General features: G+C 36.0%; 2 protein-coding genes across 6 annotated transcripts in view; both read right to left on the minus strand.

Moving 5' to 3' along the window:
• The window catches only part of TEK (TEK receptor tyrosine kinase), a 39029-nt gene extending 38354 nt beyond the window's left edge, over nucleotides 1–675 (minus strand). For all 3 annotated transcript variants that reach the window (XM_064736306.1, XM_064736305.1, XM_064736304.1), the window contains exon 1: nucleotides 354–675. In XM_064736306.1, coding sequence (XP_064592376.1) covers nucleotides 354–405 — 52 coding nt within the window. In that variant the 5' untranslated portion in view covers nucleotides 406–675. The remainder of the gene's footprint in view (nucleotides 1–353) is intronic.
• An 8391-nt stretch (nucleotides 676–9066) lies between these two features.
• IFT74 (intraflagellar transport 74) overlaps nucleotides 9067–21734 on the minus strand; it is a 35035-nt gene continuing 22367 nt past the window's right edge. For all 3 annotated transcript variants that reach the window (XM_064735203.1, XM_064735201.1, XM_064735202.1), the window contains exons 15-20: nucleotides 19536–19633; nucleotides 18456–18582; nucleotides 14460–14623; nucleotides 13734–13859; nucleotides 11293–11353; nucleotides 9067–9719 (exon numbers count right to left, since the gene is read on the minus strand). In XM_064735203.1, the coding sequence (XP_064591273.1) occupies nucleotides 9604–9719; nucleotides 11293–11353; nucleotides 13734–13859; nucleotides 14460–14623; nucleotides 18456–18582; nucleotides 19536–19633 (692 nt within the window). In that variant the 3' untranslated portion in view covers nucleotides 9067–9603. The remainder of the gene's footprint in view (nucleotides 9720–11292; nucleotides 11354–13733; nucleotides 13860–14459; nucleotides 14624–18455; nucleotides 18583–19535; nucleotides 19634–21734) is intronic.

A 21734-nucleotide genomic window follows, 5' to 3' on the forward strand; every position in this document is an offset into this window, starting at 1 on the left:
TTTCTTAGGGAATAACACCAATGGTTTTAAAGTTATCAGCTGTATGAAAAAAATTGCGCCATTAGACAGAAAAAAACCCCTGCTGCAACATGTGTGAACAAATTCAATAGTCGAAAGCGGCAGCAGTGGATGCTACATGTAGTTAAATCACCCCCAGTTGCTTGGCCCCAGTCCTGCCCTCACTGGCTGTAAGAGCTCTGCACAGAGAAGTGGAATCACTGAAACAAACACGAGTACTTAAATCAGTAAAGGTAAATGTTGGAGTGAAAGGTAGACAGTCAAAGGGTAGGTGCATACTGTGTGAAAAACAAAGGCATGACAGGTCCAGTACAGCAATTAAAGACAAAGTTTACCTGAAATCAACAAGCTGAATCCACAGAGAACTAGGTGTGCTAGAGGGTCCATGCTTTCCAAAGTGTATCCATCCAGTTCTTACAGCTGCTCATGGAGTATCCTTTCCCCGGGGTAGCCTTTAGCAGTTACTCTTGTCCTGCATGATACGCTGTTTACAAGTCACAGGCAAGAAATCAGAGCACTGGCGCAGGCTGGAACAGTCTCATTGCTGTCTGAGTACAGGGAGTTTAAGTTCCTTTTTCCTGTTTCCTTTGTAGATTAGGATGGGAAAGGCAGGATCTTAAAGGCATTTTTGTATCAGCAGGACTGCAGGGCAGTGCAAATCCCGTCCATCCAGCAATACATCAAAACAATTATCTGGAGCTGTGGGAGAAGCAGGGGACTGCTGTTGTTCATAGTCAGCAGAATAGGAACAATGATGGCATCCTCCAGTAGGCGGGAGAGGGCAAGTAAAACATCCTCCACCTAGGTACAGTAGGTGGAAATTGTTAGTGTCTCCTTCTTGGAGACCAGGTCTGCTAACTTCTCAGGGTGCTATTGTGTTTTCCCTTATTTATTTAATCCACATGTAAGCTGCTGGCTGCAATGCATTTATGCACACAATAATGAAAATATGAAGTAAACAGTAACAAAGCAGCCAGCTGAATCCAGTATATACCAAACCCATCCACAATCCAGTGAACTACTCCCTTAGTTCATGTGTTTTATTGGAAACAATTTTTCTTTACATTTGACAATTGGAACCAGACTGAAAACTTGTTGCAATAATAAAGCTCACACAGAGTTATTATGACTTCAGTAGGATTAAAATGCCCATATCACTCAGGGAGGTCTTGGAAGCTATAACAAAACCCAAAGAAAAAATACAAAGAAAAGCAGAAAAAAAATTTTAAATAAATGGAAAGGCAGCACTCAAATATATAAACTGAATTGAAAATAAAGAGCAATCTTATTTACCACTTTACTAAACATGATCCATTGCAATATAATATTTGGAAGTTCTGTAGTCCTGCCTAGATGCCAACAGCCAGAATTACTTTTATGGAAGTGCAGAAAAAGGAATGTTCAGCTTAATTTTGGAAAGGGGGCATGGGTTTATCCTACTTTAATTTCCTTTTAGCTTTGGCTTGTAGTGTAGATTTCACAGAGGAAGTCCTTCATACCCAAGATCTATTGCCATGTGGAGAGAAGTGTTACATCCACAGAAAATGGGAAGGCAGCAGCCCAGAGTTCCTCACCTGTGTGTCTCCTGGCCCTCCATATAACTGAAAGCCAAATCAAGTAGAAATTTATACTGAAAATACTCTTTGGGGGCAAAAACACAGTATGAGGTACAAATATCAGTAAAATTCCTTTTTGATGCTTAAAGGAGGCAGAATATTAAATATTCATGTGGTTTTGTTTCAGACTAAAAAACCCTATATATATATTTTGTCCATTTTAGATTTTGGAGAACATTTACTCTTTTTCGACTCCTAGATGTAAAGCAGCAGTGATTACCCCTTTCCAATTGAACTTTATCTTTTATAAGTCTGCAAGCAGCGATTCCCTCCAATATCAGAATACTTACTGTATTGGCAGATACTAAGTATTATCATACTTCCTATCTTGTGGAAAACTGTTTTGTCATTCATTTAACCTCTTTATAAGTTGGCCAATCCTCAATTATTTTTTAATATCTTTTAATTTGTTGAGGGATGGGGAGCAGGGAGGAAGGAGAGGGGAGTTAAGCAACTGCAGTCAAGGCTGTGGTTCTTCAGATTGCTATTCTAAATTTAGAGGGGTTTTTTAAGTTTTCACTTAAATCTCACTTTCCTTCTGAAGAGAAATGTGTCATGTCTCCATTTGAAATACACCTAGATACAAAGCAATGCTCCTGATACTGATTTTGCAGTATGAAAAATGAGCCAGGTGAGCTGTTCATTCTTTCTGACATACAGAAAGAATATACAACCAGCTTGTATTACTGATCATTTCATCTGCCCTACAAGGGCGTTATTTATCTCCAGGACAGAATGGACAGGCTGAATATGCTGCACCATTCCACAAATTCAAGAAGGTTGTGAAGGCCTGCTGAAGTCAGAAGAGAGGAGATACATACTTACCCAAGTCAGAATTTGTTTAGGGTACCAGCATCAGCAGGACTGTGTATTTGATTTCTGTTTAATTACAAAATTTCATTTTCAAAAAAATAAAGAATAGCATCTATAATTCAGCCAACAATAATGTACTCCACTTAGGTCTGTTTCTATTTGGAAAGCTTTTCAATGCCACAGTTTAAATACTCCTCCCACTGACGTCATAATGAATCACATGATAAACTTTGTCTACTGCAGAATTCAAAGGATTTCAGTATTCTGACTTACTCTCACTCAACATTAAGTGTCTGCTAGGTCTACCTTTATTATTTTCATCCTTATATTTCATGAGACTAGAACATAAGTATTTTTTAAGGTAGGTGATAACAATTTTTTGTCCCATGAATTAAAAACTGTATGATCTGATCACCCTCTGATTGGTGATTGTCTGTCACCACCACCAAAGAGACAGTCCTTAGCTAACAGGGATACTGAGTCTCAGCTGGCACTCACCATTAATGACCTGAAGGATTCTAAATAGCCTTTGGCAAAACCAGATGGCCAGAAAAACAAACGGGGCTAAAAGTAAGGATGGCACAAGGAATAAGATATGGTACTGAGTTACTCTAACTTTTATTCCATGTCAGGCTGTTGACTACCAGGCTGTCCAATGAGCATTTTTGCTACATCCTCAGTCAGGTATGTAGCTGTATTTTGGCTCCTTAGGCCACACTCTCATATTTTCTAAAGGTACTTGGAAAGACTCCAAAAGTTTCAAAAGTGTTTCCCTCTAAAGCATCAGGTTTTTTTTTGTTAGCTGTTGATTCAAACATATTCACATCTTAACCCCCGACACAATGGCATGCGTGAATTCAAATTAGTTGCAGCAGGGAAACAAATTTTCTTCCAACATGTAAATAGAACCCTAGCATTAAACATGGCTTTTCATAACTCTCTTTGCTGAAGGCTAATTTTATATGTCAAGTGCCCTGAACTCCTGACACCAGGCTTTCCTCCTTAGATAAGCAGCATAGTTGTCTCAAGGACAACCCATTCATACAGGCTGTACCACATGGAAATATGTGAAGAGGAAAAAGAAACAATGCCACTATACTTCTTTAGTCAGGTAGATGTGTTAGCAGAAATCACATATCCTCTTGCAGTGTCTGGTTGTATTCTATTTTTTGGAACCAGGCCATTACTTTGGCCTTGATGTGATGTTAATGTGTTAGTAGGAGGCAGTAAAGGAACTTCAGGAATTATTACTCATCACAGTCAGCTAATGTGAAACAAAGGTTCACAAATGATAGGGTTTAAGCTTAATTTCCCAAACAGATCATGTTCTCCTCTGCAGCATGTCCTGTGCCACTGAGGCCATCTATAGCCCCTAAGCCATCTATCTGGGACCACCTGGAAGTGAGAGGTAGCGGCCAGGAGGCCAGGCAGAGGACACGTGCAGCTGCTGGTGCAAGCACTCAGGATGAGCACTGCCCTACCACTTCAGTGGCAGAGGTAAATGCAGGGAGGTAAAGGTTTCTGGGGTACATGTCATGCAAACATGGACAGGACAGTATGGAGCAACGGTGCTGTTGAAAAGGGTAGTTTTGAGAAACTTTAGATGAAGTAGAGAAGGTAACAGTGTTTTTTGCCGCACCTCATTCTGAGGAGGTGCAGTTTCTTTATGCTTTTTCTACTGCTTCTCCTGCATATCCATACTTAGAAGGCAATTCAGGGTTGTAAACATAGCTATGATCCATTTGTTTTGCTCCGTATTTTTGTTTTCTTTTCTAAGAAATGAGTCTGTGTATCTGTGTTTAATGGCAACAGTTGTATATCCAAATATCTTTAAGATATCGATATTAAATCTCCCCAAATGATGTACAGAAATACTACTACTACTGCTTAAAGTAAAAGGGCATGAACAAGGCAAATTTAATAATTTTTCCATCTGAAGAAATAAAGATTAATTTCATAAGCCTCTTAAAACATGTAATTTTTGAAGACCGGACTATTATTTTCAAGGACCAGGAAATGGGTCATTGGGTCATGTCAACTGGATCTCAGGGGTAGTGTTCTCAGCCATTAGGGTTACAGAAATTCATTCTTAATATCCTGTTTGCAGGACCTACTATCTTCCCTGACTTATTATCACACTGTTAGTACGATTTGATGGTGCTTTTTAATGGTGATTTTAAACAAGTACAACTTAGTGATAAATTTGCTGTCTACCTGCCTCTTCTTCCAAATTTGGGATTAGAAATCTTGGAAATCTGAAGGCTTCATTTAGAATTTTGTCTCTCATGCATAACTGTTAAAGTCACTGATGCAACTGATAATTTCTACTATAGTCACAATTTTACTTTTCTTCTTAATTGTAAGAAGTGCTGACCCCCCCTTACATCACAAGTATTTGTGGGCAAACTTGAGTTGTATGTTGGAGACAGAGGTCTTGTACCTTACCCATCCTTTGCTGCGCAGCGGAAATCTTGGGGCTGATACAGAGATACCAGTGTTCAGTGAATCAAGTTCAGTCACTTTAAATGAACATAGCTTTCAAGGAATTGGCTCTATAAGAGGAAACAAGAGTGGATAATTTTACATTTCTGGCTCTTTTTTTCTCTCTCTCTTTTTTTTTTTTTTTTTTTTTTTTTTAATGTGGAGCATTTCCTCTTATTTCACACATTTGGCATATTGTCCAGTTAGTCCTCCTTCCTTAAAGGAGGACCTCTAAGTGTTGAGCACAAGTCAGGGTACAAATGTTTCTTCCTCTGCTCCAAGATTCTGTCAATCACAACAAATGATTGATCAAAGCTGGGATTTGAATTCAGATAATCTCTGTAGTAGTGATTGCTTAAGGGCTTCCTTCCTCTTTAATCAAAAAGACAAAGATGATAACTATTTTGTTTGGGAGGAATCCAGTTCCCTTCTGAATGCTTGACCTGCATTTCAGAGCCTTGCTCCGCACATACAAGACATGTATCATGTGGTGTTCAGCTGCTATTCACACCATGCAGGTGTTCAAGTGAGCTCCAATTTTAGGATGACTTTCAGAATCTGAAGGGTTTTCACTCCAATTGCTACACCCACCACACCCATTATCACCATGAGAGATACTTCCAACGAGCTCACTCAAAGCAGATACTTAAAGAACAGTTACAAAGGAAGTCTAATCTCCTTCTCCTCAAACTAAGACATTCTAAAGGCTTGCACATCTTCATTAGGCCTGCTTTATGTTTGTATTTTTGTTTTATGCTTGCAGCAGGGAAATAGAAGTGTACAGAAAGAATTTACAAACACTTCACCTTGGAAACATGTCCATACAATTGTGAAACAGCACATACTAGCACTTAGAGCCATTAACTAAAGTTGTCAGGCAGAAAGAATTCTCAGTGTTCTGCCTGTCTGGAATTGCTCACAGGAATATTGCATTGTTGTCTTCTAAGCTCACTAAGAGAAATTAAAAAATAAACATATTTTGAAAGAAAAACAAGGTTTTGAAAATCATCATGAAAAGTAATGAAGGCAAGATGAAACAGGAAGACCAACAAGAGGATTAGCTTTGCTTGCAGGAAAAATAGTTTGCTTGGAGATATGATGATATCCCTGTATATATGGGAACAAGGCTGGAGTACTGTCATGCCATCATGAGCTGGGAACAACAGCAGTAATTCCTGTGCTCGTTCTCAAGCAAAAATAACATGGCAGCAACAGATGCTTTGATTGAAGGCTTTGAAATTGAAATGCTTCTTTTCATACAGTGTGCCATTGAAGTGAGATGTGGAAGTGACAGTAATTGTCAAACCTGGTATCCTAATGCCTCAGTGGCACCCTACTGAAGGGGGACTAGGTAAAGGAAACTTTTAACAAACTGCATACATGTATATGGAGCTTGTTGAGATGCACCCACATGTGTAGAGAGATAGCTGACTTAAGTCATTGCAAGGTCATTCCTGAGTACCTTTTTTATTTTATGGTGGTAAGGGAGAGGCTTCTGAATACTGAAAGCTAGAATGTGTCCCTTCAGGAGAGCAAGAAGAGTGATCAGTCCAATGACAGACTGGTCAGCCTCACCTCAATCCCTGAGAAAGCTGTGAAGCAGCTAAGGGGGGTGGGGTACAATCTCCAGACACATGAAGGATGTAAAGTTGATCATGAGCAAGAAGCACCGACTTATGAAGCAGAAATTATGCTTAACCAACATGATAGCCATCCACAATGAGGCAACTAATAACATACAAGGAGAGAAGTGTGGATGTTGTTTACCTCAGCATAAGCAAGGTGTTTGCCAGAGTTTTCCATTAAATCCTCACAGATAAGCTGACATGGTTACATAAGCAGGCTTGGGGCTCCCTGTGTGGTCAGTGGCCTGAAATCCAATTGGAGGCTAGCCAGTAGTGGAATACAACAACCATGGATATGAGGGCAATATAGTTTAACCTTTTCACCAATGACCTGGATGATGGGTCAGAGATCACCCTCAGAAAGCTTGCAGATGACACAAAGCTGGGAGGAGTGGCTGATATGGGTGTAGTGCTGGTCAGAGGGATCTAAACAGGTGAAGTGGGCAGCCGAGAATGTCATGAAGTTCCACACACTGGAATTTCACACAGATGCATGCACAGTCCTGTCCCTGCGGAAGAACAATCCAGGCACCCATGCACACTGAGGGCTGAGTGTCTGGAAACCAGCTTTACTGAGAAGCACCTTGGGGCCCTTCCTGGTGTACACCAAGCTGACCAATAGCCAACAATGCACAGCAAAACAGGCCAGCAGTATTCTGGGGCAAGTTAGGAAGAGCATTGCCAGGCAGACTGAGGGAGGTGATACTCAGCCCTGCTGAGAAAGGTGAGCAGAAGGGATTTTAAGTATCTCCACTCTGCAGATGTTGACAGTTAATTCATGTCCTCTCAGTCTGAAGTCATAGCATAAAATGAATAAAAGATTGTCTGGGTAGAGAGATGTGCGTTACTGAATTCATGTCCTGACGTACACAACGTACACACAGGAGCTTCAGTGAAAAAACACTGTCTGGTAATTAAACTGTATAAAAAAAATATATATGTGTGTGTGTGTGTGTGTACATACATACATACATATATATACATATATATATATATATATATATATATATATATATATATATATATATATATATAAAGAGTTAAAGGAAAAGTTATTTTCACTTGAAAAACTATGTAAGGGTACAATTTACACAGCTCACTACTAGGAGTGAGTTAATAATGTTCCAGAGGGAGATGAAATGCTTTCCACACAGCTTACCACTCTGGATCTATACAGTTCTTTTCAGCCATGGGTACTATGACTGCTATCAAGGAGCATTCGGGTGAATTGTTAAGAGAAGGAGTGAGTGATGAGATTCTTACACAGAAACAGGTTATCTGAAGATCCTTCAGTAGAACAAGGAAGAGAACTGCATGCTGGAGAAAGGGATTTCATGACAGGTATCTCCTGGGAATGCAGCAAAAACCTGTAAGCTTTACCATGCTACTTTACAGAATCCCTACCAAGGAATAAAACCTTCCCCTGCCCTGAGAGAAAGCAAAGTCAAAGCAATCTGTTTATTCAGTCTGCAGCTTTTTTCCATTGTACATTGCAATATGTTACTCTAGCACAAGTGGAATTCAGGAGATGATCTATCTGGCTGATGGTTTGACTGGTGAGAATATTAGACTTCAACTTAATCTCTGCAAATAATGGCCTTTCTCTGGAATAGCTGAAACTCTGACAGGAAGGAAGAGACTTTAGTGGGAATTTCCCCTAGATAACAGCCCTTAGTTTATAGTAATCCCGTTCCATTATCTCTAAATATTCTAAACATATAGAGCAACACTATTCAGTATGCTGAATTAGCAAACACAGTGCTTTCTGCACAAATCTTCAATATTTTTAGCTTACAGATCTTTTTATATTCAAAAAGATAATCATAGATTTGAAGAAATTTAGTGACAAAAATACAGAACTATTTTAATGGACTCAGAACATTTCCTAATAATTTCTCTACTCCAGTTTCATGAAGTGAGGCACAAAGTCCACCTCTTTTCTGGAAAACTTTTCTAAGAGAGCAGAACAGCTATAAATCCAGATCCCACTACTTTTTTGTAGTATCTTTCTATAAGACTACTAGCTTACTGTTCAGCTAAGATTTCTATCTGTAGTCAACTGTGCTATTTATATTTGATCAGGACTAGCTTACAATATACGAGGTGAAAGAAATGATCAATAAGCAGTTTATAAAATATATTACATGTAGAATGTGAGACAAATATATAAATGGATTTTTTTTTTAATCTAAATGTTTTCTGAAATTTTGGTATCATGAAGCACATTGTTAGTTTCTATTTAAACCCTGTTTTTATTCTAAGTTGAAACTTTTCCTTGTGGATTTTTGTCAGAGCTTTCATATGACACTGCTGCTTGAAACTGGAGGGAAAAACACATTGCAGAAAATACAAATAAGTTTCTCTGCTATTTCCTTTACTGGTGAATACTACAGCAGTAAAATGCGTCCCATAAAATCAATGTTAGCTATGTTTCACTACCTTTTATCAGAGTTTGCTCTTTATAATTACATTTTAAAAAATAAGAAAGTTAAGTCTCCATTAGGAAATGAAAATTTGCTGGCACTTGTTTTATTGTAAGATTTTACACTATGAAGCAATTTTGACTTTAAAAGATGCTTGTCATCATTACATGCTTTCCTTGCTTGGTATAAATTGCTATATATTGGTATGGTATGTTGATGTTACCATTTATCTTATTATGCACTTAATTTAAGATAATGCATATGACAGCGCGTCAAGCAGTCCTGTACTGTTTGACAGGGGCAAGACTACAAGGCAATTAGAAATTCAGGGTGTAAAGCAGACTAAAATTTCACATTTGAGATGCAATTCAGCAATGAGCCTTAGTAACTCATTGGGCAGTATTTCCTTTTTGTTTCTAAAATTCAGATGTTTATTTCTAAAAATTTTAAACAGTGCAAAAGGAGAGATAGTATTAAAACCTGTAACTTCTAAAAACCTGGAAAAATAATTTTAAGAATATCTTCCACCCTAGTGGTGAATAAATTATCTCAGTAGTCCAGCTTTCCAGACGGCCTTTGCACATCTCTCATTGTTGGTCCATTCAGGCAGGAAGGAAATGCCTGGGTTCAGTTCTTGGTGTTCTGTAAAGCTTCTATGAGAGCTTTGTTGTATTCTTTGACCAGCTTTCTTGAATTCTTCATTATTGGCTGGTAGTCACTCTCCTGACTTTTTGCCGCTATGACTGATTAAAAGAATTAAGGAAACAAACTGCCAGTATAAATATGAGCATAATCACAGATCACAAGGGAACTACAAGACCATACATTTCCTTCTGTGAAAACTGTCAAGGGATGAAAATAGTGGAAAAAACTCATACCAGGGCTAATAATAATAATAATCTACACTTATTTACTAGCTGCCATCTCACGACAAGCACTTTAGGAAAAAGGAGCGAATACATACCTAAGGCACTTTTGTTCATATATATATGTAGGCAATAAGTTCCTCAGGCAGGACTGCTTATTGTTACATTGCAAACGAAATCACAGAAGTCCCAGTCCAAGAAAGCAGCCCCACTCCAGTAGCCCAAGATTTAAGTACTCTGTATAAGGGTCTGCAGTTGGATAGTCAATGTTTTATACTAAGTTAGGAGATACTTTAATATCCTGATCAACTTGTTTTCTTGGTTTTAAAGTCTTTTCTGTTGAGAAAAACTGTGTTTAAGAGTATTGCCTTAATAAAATATTCTTGTAGAGCCTCCTTCAAAGAAGAGGTGGCTCCAAACTATATTACACTAGCCAAGACTTTTTCAGATATTTTTCTAGGAATTAGAGCATGTAGCAGATTTGAGAAATGGGATATTTGGTATTTGCAGAAAACAACATTATATGTATACATGTACACATAGCTATATGTATGTGCATTTATTACTAAATAATTATCATCATCATCAGTATTATTTCTGTGATGGCTAGCCTAACACAGAATTGCCTGAAATACATCCCCATGCCATTTTCATTGCTCAACACACTACACTAGATGGTGGAGTCTAGTTTTGATGTTACCTTTACCAATTACATTTGTACTGCAATCATGTAACAGTGATTTTGTGCATCTTAGAGATTTCAGATTTTTTAAATAACAACTTGTTTCTTCAATAATTTTAAATAAGTAATTTTATTGCAGTGAATTCACTGTCCTTATAATATAAAATAGAAGCACAGCTTGGTCCTATTCAGATCTCTATAATAACTAAGCAGAAAAACAGAAAAATAGTACTGATGTGAAGAACCATCGTTTGTTTAATTAAAACAAATTTCGGTGCTTTTCCTAATTTCAAAAACTATCTTATGAAAGCCAGTTGCAAATCAGCAAGTAATGATTTTGCAGACATGATTACTGAAATTCAACTTGTTAATCTGAATTCCATAGAGAGCTACAAGACAGTTCCCCCACCTCAGCATGTTTTCAAACAATGTTACACTGGCAGACTAATATCAGTTAAGACTGAAGAGATGTGAAGATAAACTTTATATGTAACCTTGCAGAAAACCTGAGAAAGAAGGAAAAAGTCCAGACTGCAATGCAAAGCTTATGTTTTAGGACTCTGTAAAACTCTTTCAGACAACACATGCAAGTTTCACTATATATAATATCTATCAGCTAAGCAGATATTTGCAAAAGATTGCCTTTCCCCTTCTCCCCTGTCTTTTGCAGCCCATTCCGTCCTGTCTTGTTCTGCTGGAGGAAACAGACTACTTCCTCAATTAATACACTGTGTGAATTTGACTCTTACTTCTTAAAGAAAAGGATACACTCCTTCATCATAAAGTTATTTTGCTCATGGTGCTGCCACTTCCTCTCCAAATTTGTAAGCTGAAAACACAAAACCACAAAAAGCGCCAAAAATTAAAATGGTAATAATTACACATATATTTACATAAATAATTTTGTATCAGTACCTTGTACTCTATCAACTGATAAGATCAAAGTTATTTCACATAAAAACCACAGAAATGAGAAACAATGGCAAAATGCTTTTAAAGCTGCTGCTGATTAGCCTGCATATATAATTTAGTACTTCATAATTCATCTGCATATAAACACTGTATGCAACTGCAGCAACAGATGAAAAAATCAGATGAGAATTCAAGATTTGTCATATAAAAAAGTTAACAGGCAAGTCAGAAGTAAAAAGGTGAACAATTCAGGGAGATACTAATTCTAATTATGCTCCATATCATTTAGATGGATCTCTTCTTAGAATCAGTAAAATCTAAAATCACAGAGATACAATATTTCCTGACACTGTCTTGGACTTTGCACTACACAGAAGAAACTTCCTTACTTCCATAGTTAAGTTTCCTGTCTGATGCCAGAAGTTGTGATAAGAACAGAGCTGCAGCGAGAAGATTGTAGGAGTGTGGGTTCAGCGCTGGCACTTCTTCAATACTTTCAGCATCAACAGGAAACTAATGTGGACATTATATTGATGGCTGCTTCCTTACAATACAATTTTATATTTGTTTTTCTGATGCTACTGTTCAAGGTTCTGCATTTCAAGATATGAAGATGTTATTTTTAAAAGTAAAACTAAAAACCATTCTGAGACTAAACTTCAAGTGGAAACTGAAGTAATAAATAAAGAAAATATTGCAGTATTTTAGTTTAAAGCTTTCCTTTAGCTGGAAGAGATGAAAATAGAAATTCAAACTTTAACAGTAAGAATCAGTTTATTTAGTGTACTAGTTTGCAGGAAACAAGGCAATCATTTGTTTCCAAGATTAGGTATTTCTGGCTAATTAGAATTATTACTGTCCTTTTGGTAGATATTGCTGCACATAATACAGCCAGCAAAGGAGCCTGGAACTGCAATACATGTTATCTTGCACAGAGAAAAGGAAAGATTCAGTGTATTTTTACAGTAACTGCTTGAAGACCAGCTGACCTCTTGCAAAATTGCCCAAGTCCTCCACATTTATGAACACTATTTGTGCTTCAAAATGCTTGACAAATGTCAAATAACCAGCTATTATAAGACATACCTTAATTCACCCTCATTTTTTTACACTCAGGGCATAAAAAGTAAAGAAAAAAATCCTTTTCACCCACATAAAAATAGAATTGCCACAGCTTAATGAACTGAAGAAATTACATACAACTACTATTTTGTATGAAATGCTTAGACTTATTATGCAAGTGACTTAACACTGTTTGAGTATGCATTTCTAATTGACCTAAACCCTAGAATTTGATCTTGGCAAAAAAAGATTCACAGTGTCTGAAGTCTTTCACATGTTGGCATGTAGCTTTGAGGATTTGTATCATCAGCCTACAATGATTATCATAACCCTATGCTACAAATGAACACATATGTCTCAGTCAGAGCTATGTCTTCTCATCAGCTCCGCAACATTAATTTCAAAAGAAAGTTAACTTAAACATGTGCAATATGACCTTCAGCTTTTAACTGTATTAGCAAAAAATAACAGTTCTAAAGGACAAATATCTCAAAAACATAAATCAATAAAAAACAGTGAAATGCATTTAAAAAATCAGTTTCCCTTTCCACCTTATTTTAAGGCTATCTGTTTTTCTTCTGTGCATTCAAACGTATTTACCAGTAAAGTTCTGCTGCCAAAATGACAGCAATTTATGTGTGTTTATAATGAAAGAATAGAAGCCGATCAAGAAGCTATAAACGTCTTTCCTGATTCACTTTTGAAATACAAATATACATATATACCAATGTTGTTTAAATGTGAACAGACTCTAAAACTTCAGTGGCCTGCAAGGAGCAGAACTGGAAAAAGGAAAATGGAATTAATAGTACAGATTTAAAGGAAAAAAAAACTCACCACGACTTTAAAAGCAAAAGAGATCTTAGCTAATTAGCAGTGACCTTTTTCTTCCCTGCAGTTTCTTTCTAAGTTCGTCCTCAAACTACTTAAGCAAAGGAAGGGCAGAAGGTAGAGAATTCTGAGCAAGATTAACACAAACACTTAAACAAAGGACTCACATAATTTTTAGCTCAGAAAGATTTCTGCTAATAATCCAAAGTTTACAAGCCATTTGTTGGCACAATATTACCTTTTGTTTGAAAACAGCAAATACAGTTACACACTTACCACACATGACTTAGAAAACTCACTGAGAAGGAACAAACAGATTCGGCCTGTACAAAGCTTCATGTGTATGAGAAAGCCAAACCCAAGAAACAAACAACTGAAGGAATAATATGTAACTTGACCTATACCTGAGCATGGGTCTCATTTTCTTGCAGCTCCTTCTTTAGTGTCTCATACTCTGTATTCAAATGCTCCATTATTTTCTTAAAAGCACGACTTCGTTTTGTTAATTTTTCTTTGTCATCCTCGAGTTTCTAGTTAGGGAAAAACCCAAGACAAACTGATTAATGGATGAGTTCATTTGATGTGGGCTTCAAGCACATTACTTCAATTTATCTTTTAAGATGCTACTTTTTTTCCTTTTAGAACAAGATCACATGCATATGTGTAAAGGACTCATATGCTTTTCTCTAGCACTGCATGCTCTATCCCAAAAACAATAATCAAAGATTATGACCAAGCTGTATGCTTAGAAAACACTGTATGAACACTAGTGGGAATGCTGTTATTAAGAATTTGTAGGAAATTCTCTTTTGCTTGTGTTCTGTGTTAGATTGCTAAATTCAAAGCTATGGGCAGTCATAAATTGCATAAGAGTTTAGCTGAATCACTAAAATAGAATGGGGAGATTTTGTGGAAGGCAGTTATCAAAAGATATCCAGCTGAATACCTCTACATGTACCCAGTTAACAAGCCACACATATAAGCAAAATAGTATTTGGATTAATTTGCACTGATGTGCAATCCTGTTTTTCAGCTGTCAGAAGGACTGCCAGTCACAAAACTGGATTGCCCTCCAGTTAGGGTTGCCTAACTGTTCAAAAGCACACACTTTGTTTCATCCCTTTCATTACCTTTTTCTTTTCTTCTCCTGATGCTTTCAGAGCTGGCAAATTATTGTAGATCTCCAACTCTGCTTTTGTCTGTTCAATTTTGTCCTTAAGAGAAGCTAGTTCACCAACCATCTTGCCCTCCAACAGTTCCATCTTCTGTAGGTCCAGCTGCAGTTTTTGACTCTCTAGATCACCAGAAACACAATCTCTAATTAACAGTACTTTTTGTTTCAAAATACACAGCCCATTACATAAACATTTATGCTATATTTAACCAATATAAACACTTCTGATTTTTTGTATTTTTGGGAGTTATTAATGTGAAGGAAACAAAAAATTTGATCTTCACCACCATGCCACAAGTCAGACTCACACACTACAATTACTGTATTATAATCCATAAGTGAGGAGTAATGAAAATATAATGATATGTATCACAGTGTTTCTACTTGTAATGTTTATAGCACCATGCAATTAATTGTAGCACCACAATCTTAAAACAGTGGTGATAACTTACAAAAAGTTTATTGCAATGCAATAGAAGTGCAGACAGAACACAGACAAACCAAAGAAGTATTTTTATGAATTTTTTAGCATCATCTTCTTTTTATTTGTGCTGCTTGAATACGGATAAGACTTGGTTTTAGGACAACAAATACTGAAACTTGCAGTAAACATTTGCTTTGTAGAGGAAAACGTTTTCATATATCCTTCCTATATTCTTCAAAAAAGAAGCATCACAGCTTACAACATCAACATAGGCTACAATATATAGCATTTACTTCTGAGATGCCATTAAAAACATAGCAGACTTATGTAATTAAAAGAATTAGAATTGTGGGTGGATTATGACCCACATAAGAGGTCATAAAGAGGACTGTAAAGACTGAAACTGTCCAGACATGTGGAAGGGAAGAAACTATATATATACACAAAGTAATAAAAGTACTTTAACTCAGTCTTGGGTGAAGTTACTTACCCAGAGTCAGGAAGCACTAGATGTTGGCTAGACTTAATTTGGATGGTTTTGTGATCTGACCTGTCATTGTATTTCATTCACGTTCCTGAACTCTGAACACATAGCTATATCATCTTATGTTTCAGATCTGTGTCTAACTCAGAAGAACAACAGAGATAATGCAGTTTTCTTCCTACATTCCAAAGTATCAGGCAACATGGGCTATTGAGAGGGAAGAGACTGCACAAAAAACCTTTTCTTGGCATATGTTTGCATCTTGAGATTTGGCTGATCTGCTGAAAAAAGGAGAGAAAATTTCCTCCCAACTTAATCATGGCAGTATAAATCTTTAAGGCAGAAGAAAATAGGTGTGTCCATGGGATAGAAGGAGGGCTCACCTTTCCAAAAACTATGGGTATAGTTCTGTCAGTGGACTTACATAGGAAAATCTCACCTGATCAAAACATTCAGAGCAAGATTTTGCAACTCATCTCTCTGCTTTGTATTTATGCCATTTACTTATATTTTATAGTGAAACACTCACTTTTATGAACATTTCTGGCATTTTACAGAGCACTTTCATGATTTCTTTAGGAACCTCAAAATAAAAAAAAAGGACAGACCAAGATTTCTGTACCATTTGCAATTATCCTGAGGAAGGCTTATCCATAAGGTAAGATTGAAAGTGTCCTCTATGTGCAAGGAGCATTTATATAAATATGAACATTTCCCATGCAAATTAAAAGAAGTATTTTAAATTATAATATTTTTGATTGCTTCACATGTATGTAATTCACAGTCTGCTTTCCACTGCAAAGGACTTAAGAAAACACATTCAGTGTGTCTACAATATTTTATAACTGCTCAGTCTTTCACAATGAAGATTCTGGCATTGGTCAGTGACAGATTTAAACCATAACTGAACAGATCACCTCTTTCCTTTCTTCTTCCTAGAGCACTGTGGTTTAAAGACAAATCAATAAATGAGGGTTTTAGATCAGAAACAGTAAAAAATAAAATTAAAAAATAGACTCAGATTGGAGAGAAATAACAGAAAACAACTAGAGATATTCATGAGTATTTACCTAGGTCTGATCACAGCATTTTCACTTTTTATACAGCTGTTCTAATATCTGTATTTTGTTATTTTAAAATTATACATAGTTGACCAGTTGGAATTTATTTCACATGTAAAGACTAGTGCCAACCCAAATGCCAAAAAGGCAAAAAAATTTATTGGACTGTTCTGTCGAATACAAGTATGATTAGACTGCAATGGATATTCCTATCCATTCACACTTTCTGGAGAAAAAGGACAAAACTGGAAGGGGAAAATTTTATCCTTATCCAGCAGCAGACTCAATGAAAAAATCTCAAAACTGAAAAAACCTCAAAGTTCCTCTAGGGGAAGAGACAGGAAGAGGATGCAGACCAGTTCCTTCTGATAGGCCATGAAGTTGCAGCATCTAGCATGCAGTGTGTACACAGTGGCAAATTCTCAGAACAAATTACAGTGACCCAGGGAAATGTTTTTGGGAAACTATGCCATCAGCACTTTTGTTTACCCTTCACAATTTCCTTTTCTTTTTTATTTTTTTAAAGATTCTGCTGGTGGACTTTTTATATCTTTGTTACGACAAGTGTGAAAATCCAGATTTTAATAATAACAAAAGAATTCTGAAGATGGCTATGCTATAATTCAAAGATTAGAAGGAATTTCAACTGTGCAAATTGAGCATTCACTGTATTTCTGAAGGAATCTTGTTTGTTAAACTATCTGTGAATCCCAGCTGTCAGAGATTTACTTAGGAATAACTTAAATTGTCTGCTGAAAATTATGTACTGTAACTTCCTCCTCTTCCCTTACAGAGAAAAAAATTTTTCTTTCTAGAATGCCTCTATATGCATACTACATGCTTCGAAAACATCCTTATATTGGAAAATAGTCATAAATAATGCTTATATGGAAGAACAAAAAGTCATATTTGAACTTTTATAAATATAAGGCCCAAAAATTCAAACTACATTACAACTGCAAAATGAGTATTTGCAGATGAGCAAACACTAGTGTTAAATCACACAACAGAAAATCAATTTCTCTAAAATTTTGTGCCAAATAACATATTTGTTCGTAACTACTTTGAAGTCACAACACTGGCTCCTATTTTGAAAATTACTGTGAAGTACAACATGATACAGCCTTCTAAGAAAATGATTTATCATTCTTAATTCCTGCCCCTTCCTTTCAGCCAAACAGACAAGGAAAGGTTTGCTGAACCAATAATGATATTGGCAAAGACACAGAATTAAACAGTGCAAATAATGAACTAAAGAGATACTTCTTACAGGAATGAAATTAAACTACTGTCTGCTTTTTGAAATTACAGAGAACATCCTCAAGACACTAATAAGTATTTGAGTGTTTAGAAAATAAAGTCAAAATGAATATTCACTCTGCAGAACTGAGCCTTGGGATTTGAGAGCTATTCACTGTTGTCAGTTAATTGCCTGTGATACATATCCATTTGGAAAAGCATAAACCATAGGTAAGTGATACTAAGAACTACATTTACAAATAATTCAGGGTTAGACAAATGTGCAAGACGCTGTTTCCATTTATTAAACACTCTATCAAGATCATGGAAGATCTTGTTTTGAGGCAAGTATTAGTAAAATAAAATTCTAGCTCAATTCAACCCCTGTATTGAAATACATGGGGGGGTTATGGAAATACATGAAATGCATATATCTGTGCAAGGAAGATGATAATTTAGTGATAATAGTAAGGTAAATATAAATAAGTATACATACCTATTATAAATACATAGCATACAATATATAATAGATATAAATAAATAAATAAAACAAATAGAAATAAATTGATGAAAATAAATAACTTGTTACCAGAAGTATTTCAATTTGTGAACTTATCACTGTATTTTAATATTTGGAGATGACTTGATATCTAATATTCAGAAATCTTCTACATTATATCAGTGAAACAATGCAGGTAGTCTTTATTATTTTAAGGAATTAATTAGAAAATTCGCTGATCTCACCTGTAATCAGATTCTTAGCAGTGCTCTGTGATTTCTGCATTTCATTTGATTTGAAAGTGAGGTCTTCCTGCATAATCTTCAGCTCTTGATTGGTAACAGATGAAATTTGTTTCATATGATTCAGATTCTGTGTGTTACCAACAACAATGATATGAACATGCTGTATTTTTGAAACAACAACTGGTAAATGGATAAGTAAGAAACTCTCCTGTCCTATGACACTGTCTGTTATTTGGGTGATTTAAATGCGAATGACTTGCATTCTGCCAACTTCTGATAAAAGATGTATTGACAAGCCAGTACAGATGAAATAAATATGCAGCAAATATAAACTGTGCTGTCATATAGGTATGTTGTAAAGTAAGCGACAGCATCTGAAATATACCTTATGGTATACTATATTGAAAGAGGTACGAGACAATTAAAATAATCATAGAATCAAAATATTACTCAGTTGAAAATTTTCTATAACATAAAAAATCCATGGGAGCCAAAAACATTAAAAAGAATACAAGTCTTGAAAGTGAGAATAATGGCAGACTGGAAATGGGACCAGTTTCTGAACTGCTACATTATTAATTTATAATATTTACATTAAATATTATGCATCAGGGTAGTTCAGACATACTTTTAGTAGAGGGACAACTGAAATATTTTTAGTTCAGTAAAACTAGTGACAGAATACCCATGAATTGAGTTTTGCAAACTGTGGATAAACAAAATATTGCAGTAGTTTTATTTGCAGTATTTGGAAATGTTTATCATTATTAATGTTAGTTACAGCAGAGATGCAGTTATAGAAATTAGGAAAATATTCCTGTGTTCTGGTTACAATATCACACACTGTGCAAAACCCTTCCCCTAGAAAAAGAGAGAAATTAAACAAATCCATTTTTAACTACAGCTGTTTAATGTTTAATCAGCTGTAGCTTAACATGTTTAATGTTAATTTTAAGAGATAATTATGTAGATAAATATAAATATATAAAATCCACCATCCTTCTTTATCCAGCCACTCTCCTGTTTTGTGCATCTGAAGACCTAGCTTGCCAAAAGAGGATGAAAATGCTACATGCTTACCCTGCTCGAGTGCTCCAGGAGTGCAACAATGTTGGCTTCTATTTGGGCCTTTCTTTCCAATTCCTGATTCTTCACATCTTCAAAAGTTGCTAGAAAATCTAGGGATTAACAAACATAAAAAAAGAAGGCTCTTACTTTTATGGCTGCAATGTTGTTTCCAGTCAAAGCTTTGTATTATATTGGAAGCAGTACAGTTTGTGATAGGTTACTGTAATTGTTTATTTAAAAGCCAGGTGGTAGAGACCTTGAAAGTTGTCAGCTTACTGACCTTGTTTCATTTGAATGCTGTGTATTTCACAGATTCATAAAAACTCTTGAATGCAAGAAAGTGCAGGAGCTCATCAAACTAATTCACTTGCTCCAAGACAAAGCCAGATCTATGTCTGTAATTCAGATGTTTGTCTATATTCTTCACAAACAGAGCTCCTAATACATACTCTACAGTTCTCCTGAATAATCTATTTCAATGTTTGGTAAGTTTGATTGGTAGGAAGTTTTTACTAATATCCAAACTGAAATCTTTCTGCACCTAGTGGTATGTTACTCCTTTTCTATCCTCCATGTATATGTAGAAATAAATTATTCCATTATTATTTGAAACAGCCTTTTTACACATTTGACAACTGTCATAAATTTTCTAAAATAAAAGACAAATTCTTTTTATATCTCCTTGCAGGTCATGCTTTCTGCATACTCCCATCAGCTTTCTTGAGGACTGACAGCCCCCTTCTTTATGAGCAGAACTCCTATCTGAAGAATTTGATGCACAGGGAAAAAAGTACTTCAGATGTCAAAAAAAATGACACTCCAATGTACACCTACTGTTGTGGTATTTTCCTTGCTAGTTTGATACTGCTCAGCCACGTTCACTTTGTCTTTCACTCTCTGAGCCGCAGAGCTGTACCTAATGAATTGCTCCCTGCTCTGCATTTTTGCTGTTGATTACTCCATCCAAGTGTAGAAACTTACACTAAGTCGTTTCCAAACTTTTGTAATTGATTTCTAACATAACAGATGTATACTAAATTCTAACTACGTCGTCCAACATGATTTCAGCTTTTCTAATGGACCATTTTTTGTAACTCTTCTGTCAGATACTCTCTCCCAATATCCAACTGATTAAGAAAATACTGACTAACCTGAACACACTGACAATCCAACACACTGCAAAACACCACGCAGTATATCCTTTAATTTTGGCACCGAATCTTTCAAAACTAACGATTTTTTTAACTTAATGCACAATATAGATTAATAATGGACAATATTTGCCTAGCTTGAATCTAAAAAGACCACAAGGCAGCAGAAGTTATACTGAAGTTAAAGCACATATAATCTGCTACACCTTCCTTTTTCTGCAGTATTTTTCTGACACAAAAAAAGGAAAAAATATTGTTTGTACTTGACAAATCAATACTAGTGTTATTCATATTCCCATTCCTGTAACATTTACATATTGTTAGCTTGCACAGTTTTCCCAAATTATTTCTGGGAATTGATACTAATCTGACTGCCCTGTATTTCCCTGTCCCCTCTTCTTCTACATAGGCACCATATTTCCTCTTTCCCCATCCTTAAGACTCCTGGCATGTTCCCCCAAAGCTCTCAGGTCTCAGGTCCCCCAAATCACTAACTGGTCTAGAACTTTAGCAATAACCTTTAATGAAGGGTAGAAGCAGAACCAAAACCCAAAAAGTCAAGCCCTGCAGACTCCATCTGCATTAATATGGAAAATCCTGATCAAGTGAGCTTTTGTCTCTGCTTCTCCGGAAACCTGGCAATTTGAAAACACAGAAACTTGCTGTGTTTTTTTATTAATCTTCTTTTATTATCAGCTGAGACCTTTTTCTCAGTATCATGATAGCCATAAGTTATATAGAACATTTTTGGAGAACACTTTAAAACAGGTATTATATCCCTTGAACCTCCATGGCATGTTTACTGACCGTTATCCCTTTTGCTGAGTAACAGACCAACTTTTTTGGTAAGCTGTCTCCTACAGTATGAAAGGAATGATATATACTTAAAGTCAGTTGTTTTCATCCTCTGTTAGTTGCTACTGAAGTCCCTACAACATTAAAACTTTATGACATGTAACAAAGCTTTAGAAACATTCATCTTGAGTAAATACATATGAGAAGTTCTAATTTTATAGAATTACATTTTATCTACAGTCTTCCATGCTGAAGTTCTGCTTTA

The sequence above is a fragment of the Zonotrichia leucophrys genome, chromosome Z (genome assembly GCF_028769735.1).
Source record: "Zonotrichia leucophrys gambelii isolate GWCS_2022_RI chromosome Z, RI_Zleu_2.0, whole genome shotgun sequence".
Taxonomy (NCBI): domain Eukaryota; kingdom Metazoa; phylum Chordata; class Aves; order Passeriformes; family Passerellidae; genus Zonotrichia; species Zonotrichia leucophrys.